At 37.1% G+C, this 7,678-nt stretch overlaps 1 protein-coding gene across 1 annotated transcript; it reads right to left on the bottom strand.

Annotated features, from left to right (window-relative positions):
• Positions 1 to 283: 283 nt before the first annotated feature.
• LOC149051769 (dromaiocalcin-1-like) lies at positions 284 to 4,740 on the bottom strand. The gene is made up of 3 exons (XM_089187317.1): positions 4,442 to 4,740; positions 1,339 to 1,374; positions 284 to 873 (listed from the first exon to the last, which is right to left on the bottom strand). Exons 1-3 carry the CDS (start codon positions 4,509 to 4,511, stop codon positions 479 to 481), a joined length of 501 nt encoding a protein of 166 aa, XP_089043443.1. The 5' UTR covers positions 4,512 to 4,740; the 3' UTR covers positions 284 to 478.
• Between the last annotated feature and the right edge of the window lie 2,938 nt (positions 4,741 to 7,678).

Genomic DNA, 7,678 nt, shown 5'->3' with positions numbered 1-7,678 from the left:
TGTCATTGTAAATTGTGCCCTCTGTCTTCAGTACCGGTACTCAAGACCTTGAGCAAACATACTTCGATGTGTTATGTTTAAAAGAACATGTATTCACTCACCGACGTCAGTGAACACGCCTTGTAACTTGTGGCAAGGGAGAATTCCGTTGGTTAGATTATCCTAATCTCAGCGCGCTCGACAAAAAAATTTTGTGTAAAGTTGTGTACAATTTCGATCGCTGTTTTTTCCAACTGCAGGTGATGCAAAAAAGGACAATTTTAGAGTGATCTTTTTTTTTTTTTTGACATATATCCCGGATTTTTTTCATGGGCATTATGTTCAACCACTAATGCGCGCCTAAAAGTTCATTCGTCGCTCACACGTACAAGTTAGGTGAGGTGAGCGTATTATGTGAACAATATTTTCACTTTTAAGAAGCAAGAGAAATTTTCATGACACAATTGCAAGACTGTAATGTTTCAGCACATAATATACTTTATGGTTGGAATGTGATCTTACCTCCGGGCATCTTGCAAATGAAGGCGTTTTTATCACCCCAAGAGATACTATTAAATAGGCCTCTGTTCTTGGATATTTTCGCTCTATCGTCTCTATCATCTAACTGAGAATCTCGCCATTTCGAAATATTCAGTTGTTCTCCACTCACCCAAGTCCAAACTCTGCCGATCTTCCTTAAACCAATGTGCCACGCACTAGTATTCCAAGTGCCACGCTTTTGAATCTCCTGATTGATAAACTGCCATTCTTCTTCAGTTTCGATGGAGACTAAGTAACCTCCCTGGAGGTAACAGACATTCTCGTTGTTATACCAATATCTTCCGCTTTTCGAAAATATGTAGGAGGAGTTTTTGAAACAGGTTGCTTGGGACTCTATAAAAAAAATAAAGGAATAAAGAAACGAAGAAAATGTACACTGATTGTAACAAAAGTGATAATTCTGATGATGGCATGGAGACAAAAAAATAAATAAATAAATAAAGGAAAAAATGTATACTGATGATAACAATAGTAATAACGATAAAGATATGGAGAAGAAAAAGAAAATTTATACCATTAATGATAAAAAACAATGGGCATCAAAACCCTCTACGTCACCGAAGGAAAAATTAGAATTAGGCAAGGTTTTATAAGTGGAAATTGGGGAAATCAGGGTAATAGCACCGTTAATCTTTGACCTTTTTGTTTTGCTTTCCAACTAATGTTTTTAATCGCAAAACGATCGGTGTCACTGCAGCAGGAAGTCTATAACTAATCATTTTGATAATTCAGTCGGATCCTTTCTTTTCACGTCATTTTAAGATACATAAATATTAAATTGTAATTACACTTCCTCACCTGTTCCTGGCAATTCCATTATCAAATGAAGGATGACTGTAGAAGAGAAAGTGGGAAAATAATTTTACTGTTATGTCGATTGTAACATTTGAAACAACAAACGAGTTTCTTAAATTTCAAGTTGACTAGTACTAGAGCATTTTATTCGCTACATACACCTTAAAATCTACCCATGGCTTTTTTACCTTCCCTAAGGAGCTAACTGAGGAATTGAAAGAAAAAAGTGCAGTATTTCCGCAAGCAGCTGAACAAAACTTGTTACCTATCGGACGTCAAGATAGATAGATTAAAAAAAATACAGAATAAAAAAACAACAACCAAAAAAATATTTGCAAAGAACTAACAAACATATTTTTCTGATGATGTTATCTTCTTTATACACGAAAACAAAATCTCGAACAGCGTTAAGGTATTTTTTTTAGTTTTTATCATTATTATTATTTTTTTTTTCATCATAACTGTTCCGCTGGTTGCGCTGGTTGCGCTGGTTCTTGGTTCTACGGTTCCGCAGTCTGCTGATATTCAAATGAATAAAGGAGTAAGTTTCTAAAGAAACAGTGGTGCTGCGTCGGTGGGAGAGTATAGCAGGTAATTTATTGTTAACAACTAGGTTGAAAAGGTAAATTAGCTAAAGCTTTTTTACCCTTTTCAACCCAGTTGTTAACACTAAATTACCTGCAGCGTTAAGGTATTGTTATTATTATTATTATTTTTCATCATAACGGTTCCGCTGGTTGCGCTGGTTCTTGGCTCTAAGGTTCCGCAGTCTGCTGATATTCAGTTTATTTTCCACCCCATAATGTTCTAACTTGTTTGTTTTTCTTTTTCTACACTCAGGCAATTGCGGGAGATCCATTTCGAAAACGGAACCCCCACCGGGTTGTGCGGATGGTATGTTAGGAAGTACGAAAACCGAATTTCAAGGCAAACCGTATGGTTTACATTCTCTATTATCGCGTAGTTACAAGCATGTTTTTTTTTTGGTGCTTCCAAAGCTCTGCTAATAATTCACGCCTTTGAGTGACTACATGCCGAGTTATGTCAACAGTAAATTTTTCGCAATGCCGACCGCTAATAGAAACACAGGAGTGTCCCGCGTTGTCTAGAGAGACTCGCAGCAAAAACATATTTTGCGGGTAATAGTCGCCCGTACCAGACGGTATTTAAATAATCTGCTGACCCGCAATTTGGATTGAATTTTTTATTTTTATTTATTATTATTTTTTTTAAATTTTCTATGGTATTTTTTTTTTTTAGCTCAAAAGCGGCTCGAGCATGCTGCGACAGAACTCGTTAATGGTTCCTGACCGTGTGCCCGTCGCTTCAACCACGAGCTCTTATCCGTTTCGGTGAGTTTCTTCAACCATTCCTCATCGAGCTTCCTCGATACTTGTGCTTACAGCCAGGATTCTTTTTTAGTTTCACCTTAGGAATCTTCTCTTTTTTTTTACCTTTCGCCATTCACAGTCTAGTTTTAAACGCAGACAATGTCACCCTGAACAAGCTTATTGACTGCAAAAATGACTCTTATCAAACGAAAAGGACTCGAATACAGTTCTGCCCTTAAATATATGAAGACTTGAGGTAAAACGTTAACTGACTGAACAGACCCTAGCTAAGAATGGGAAATTCCTGGTGATATTCCCCTGTTGTTATTCTAGCGCTAATACAAGGAGTTTGATTGGTTTGCCGCCGTTACAGAAGAAGAAGCAAACTTTTTCCTTCGAAACGATCGAGCGCTGTTAGCGAAAACTGAAAAATCGCAAAGGAAACGTTATCGACGCTAACACGTTTGTGACCAAGATGTTTGTCAAATAGCCTCCACCTGGTGCGAAAAATTGCACTTTATCCATTTCCTAAGAACCAATTTTGTTTCCTTGGGGTTCAAATATGACGGTAAAACAGTCCTTAAAAGATTACCTCGATCAAAGCAATTGCGGAGAAAGAAATCCCAAAGAGCTGATCAAAACTTTGACGCGGTTCAAAATCGTCCCTCGCAGTTCTAATAGTAAATGAGCAACTAAGTAACATTCTTGGAGAGATGCAAATATTACGGCCTCTTACCTTTTTTTTTCTCTTCAATTTCTATGGTGTTCCCTAACCTTTGAGGATTACTTTGTCATTTCTTTTTTATTATTATCATTACAATCATTCAGAGGTCAAATATAAATTTATCATATATTTCTAATTTTAAAAATATTTGGTCCCCGGATAAGGATAACTGAGATAATTTTAGGAAACTTGCGTACAAGTGCACTTTTGAGGCAATCAAGTTATTGTTTGTTTTAATATATCTGATGAGAAAAAACGAAAAAGTCTATAATTCAGTCGAATAGAAAATAAATAAAATGACAAAATGACATATTAACAATAATAACAATAAAATTTGGATGGAAAATACGAATTGTAAATCAATGTAGCCCAAGAGTACACAAAACACAAAAGCCAGTCCAAAATATGATCAATGAGTTAATACCACAAGACTCTTTTTCGCTTTAGTGGGGTGGAATTAATTCCACGGAAGTGATATAAGTACACACCGATATTACAAAATGTTAAGAAAAAGGGTTACTGAAGACAAATTGCACCGCCGGGTTTAATTTTATTACAGTTTTTCCTTTTTTTTTTAAATTGTTTTAGCAGGACTGGAACGACTGATGCTTCATCGAACGACGAAACTCCAGTTAGCCAAAGATGGTAAGAACAAAGCTTTTAGTTCCTTTGATCTTTATGATCACGCGGACCGCACTTCATTTTCAAAACTTCGTAATTGTTTCATACTGACTCATTGCTTTCAAATCATTTCGAATTGTGTCGTGGCAAAAACTGTATAAAAAAAAAAGTGCAAACTCCGCATTCAGCCAGTTGTTTTATGTGATAAAACTCAAGAGCGGACGTTGTCGAGTTCAATCGATTTGTTTTTAGAGAGATGAATACTTGCCACTTGACTTGCGTCTCTCTGGTTTGAAGCGGCCGAGGGCTGCAGGATGCCCCGATACCGACATATTGATGTCCTATCATTTATTCCTTAATTCATTTTTTAATTCATTGTCTTCTTTGTTTCTAAAGCATAACCAAGAGAAGTAGTAAAGCTTGTACTTACTCAGCGCACAACGTAAAGACAGGGCTGTGGACATTTTGCTGAATTGAATCCCTCTCATCGCACCACCCATCAACTTACTCAATCAAAAGTTGCCGTTAGTGTATGTCGGCACCCTTATAATGGTCCGTGACTTGGTAAAATCACAAGAGCAGCCGATTTTAGTCAACGTTTTTTAAACTATTTTATAGGACGTGAGTGTAATAAACATCACATTCGACCGCTTTTGCTGACATAAGCCGCGAGAGTTCTATTTTTCCACTCGTAAACGGACCAATAAGACTAAAAGCTCTTTACACCAGATGCAGAATGCTGTTTTACTTAACAGATGCAAGTGATTCACGACACGAAAATAGCTTCATCAAGCTAAATTTTTCTTAACGTGGATATGAAAATGGGTGTTTGAAAAAATTGTAAACAACTCAAAACTAATGAGGATCCACTTTTATAGGTAGTCGTTAATTGGGGAAAAAATATTATGTCCACCGGAAACTAGCGTAAATATGCCATCTGTTCATCTACGTGCACCCGAACAGATATAACTGTCATCGATCCATCATGAGATAAGAGTGTGTGTTTTAGGCCCGCATAATATTGACTTCGAAGGCAGGGATGATTTAGTAATATGTTCGGGCAAGTGTAAGAATGCAAATGAACTACAGAATTTCTCAGGTTGAAAAATACATATAAATATATATTCTCCGTTTAGTTAAATCACCTGCTCGATGTGAGTTTTACTGGGTCTTTGAAGTTGATCATCATCCGTTAACGGATCAGAAAACGAAGTGCGCTCGGCGGGAAATAGTTGAGCCATAAATCTGCATTATTTCCTTTCTCTCACTGCATAACTTCTCCTTTAGTGCACATTGTGTAATGACTGAGTTCATATCTTTGCAGAATGATTACGCTAAGTTGCCAAAGAAAACCCCTGCCTATTTTCTCAGCTACATGCGCGTGTGCTGAACACTAAATTCATATGTAAAGAGCGCTCGGCAAGCGCATGACAGCCTTAGAAAATTTACGTAGCGCGTGGTTCAACAAAAAAAATTGGAATTTAAGTTAACGTCAGATATTAAATTACATTCTGCCCAATACAGGAGATTTTGATCGAAACATAATTCAACACGGAAGGAAAGGGAACCTTTAACAGGACTAAGTGATCCTGCGCGAGCTTTATTTTCAAGTTCCCGATAAGCAAATCGGCTGTGCAATTTCCCTCTCTTCCGTTACTTTTATTTCTACGATAAAGTGCTCAACCCTCTTCTTCCTGCGGACAAGATGTGTTAGGTGTGACGAAATTTGCCACTTTTGATGATCTATATATCTACAGATGTTCTTATGATAGACAAGAAGTGGGGAAAGAATTGCGAAAAAAAAAAAAAAAAGGAAAACACGCTATTATAGTCGTTATTAAATAAAATTTGAACAAATTCCAACATTTCCAGCTATTATCTGGATCTGATATGTTGGCTTTGAGATATTATCTACTATGTAAAACTGAACTCAATAACATCGAGGATCAAAACACGCTAATTGCAGCTGTGGAAAAACCAATCAATTACATCGGAGCATCCTGCCTTATGACAACACCCGAACCAGTCGACCTTATCACCTGATGAAGACCAACAGAATGCAGCTGAAACTTTGCGATTCACATCATAAGTTACCACATCGTGAAACAAACGATACTACTTTACTATAATGAAAATCACTTTTTTATCCTGAAGTTCTGTTAACGTGAAAAAAATAATGAATTGATAAATCATGTTTTTAAATAATGAAAACTTAATCAGGGATCTCGTTTAACGATAGTCGCTTTTAGGAATTAACAATTTTCAAAGCGGGAACTATAGCGGGTATCTCATATGTAAGTCTGCACGAAATCATGTTTCCATCAAACACAGAAACAAACAAATGGACGGGAACTTGCAGCCGAAGTGAAACTGCACACGTGATGTTATAGATGCATGGTCGTAGGTGAATAGGGTTTATACCATTGTATCTCCTCAGGAATAAGATAGGACATGCACCCGCACTATGTTAAAATAGTGTTTGTACAATGCAACTGATCGTATTAAACATATTCATAAAGTGATTACTCGTTAGAGCACTTGATAGATACGCATTAAAAATGCTTATGTTTCTGATTGAAACAAAAATCAATCTTTCATGAATAACGTTTATATTGACTCGACAAAGTCATTCACACTAAAGTTGTTGAGCATTTTTGACAATTTTTCATCATGATGTACTTAGTCTGATTCCTGTTAGCACGCGCTCAAGGAAGGGAGACTATCTTCCCAAGTTTGTATACGCTAAAAATCACACCAATACTTCCCCACAAGAGGATAATAACAATTTGTAGTTAAAGAGACGAGTATCTTGTTAAAAGGATGGGGTTTGCAGCTTGTGTTGGTTTGAGTCAGAACCAGCTGTTTATGGCTGATTAAGGTGGGAAAATCTACAGTCATTCACGATACTGACATCGTGTCTTTCGACAGGAATTAGTTATTTTGGTCTTTTGCACCCGCTTAAGACTGTAGCAAAGAAAAAAAAAAAAAAAAGACGAAGCAATTTTGTAAAAAACATTGATCAAACTGACCTTAATCAATTTTTACAGCATGGTGCAAGAGCGTCATTATCGTGCCAAGTAAAATGCATAGCCTTAGGTTTAAAATATTATGTGACACGTCGACGGGGAGTATTAAAATTTATTTTTCGATTCAATACGTATGCTAATTATCGCCTTTTATTCTTCCTCAGCCATTTAATAAAACGATTTTATAAGCAATGATAAAAACGTCTTCTTTAAAACGGTATCGACTCGCTGGTGTCTATTGCCAGATCCTTCTTTCCATTCCACGCATCAAACTTTCACCATTGAAGACTTTATTTCTTGTTAACATAGCATCATCGAAACGCAAGGGAGTCTGGGAGAATTCATAAAATATTTCATCTTGATATTCCAAGCAACCTGTGACGTGTGAACACGCTGGCCACAACACGGAGTTTATACATACCTCGCCGGACTTTCTAAATCGAACCAAGAGAAAAGTACCAAAAAAGCTATGGCAGAAGAAATAAACTAAGCCAGCCAGTTATCTCTCATTTGAGCAGCAGCCCGAGCGAGTACGCGATAGGTCTCCAAGGGGTCTCTCATACTCGCGCCAGAACACTCACGAACATTTCGCTCGTTCCCAACGGTTGCCGGCTTAAGACCTGCGGGCTGCGCCCATCAGT

Source organism: Pocillopora damicornis, chromosome 1 (genome assembly GCF_964200805.1).
Source record: "Pocillopora damicornis chromosome 1, jaPocDami1.2, whole genome shotgun sequence".
In the NCBI taxonomy this organism is placed as follows: Eukaryota; Metazoa; Cnidaria; class Anthozoa; order Scleractinia; family Pocilloporidae; genus Pocillopora; species Pocillopora damicornis.
The sequence above is the reverse complement of the archived record's forward strand: the minus strand, read 5'-3'. Positions and strand labels throughout refer to the sequence as shown.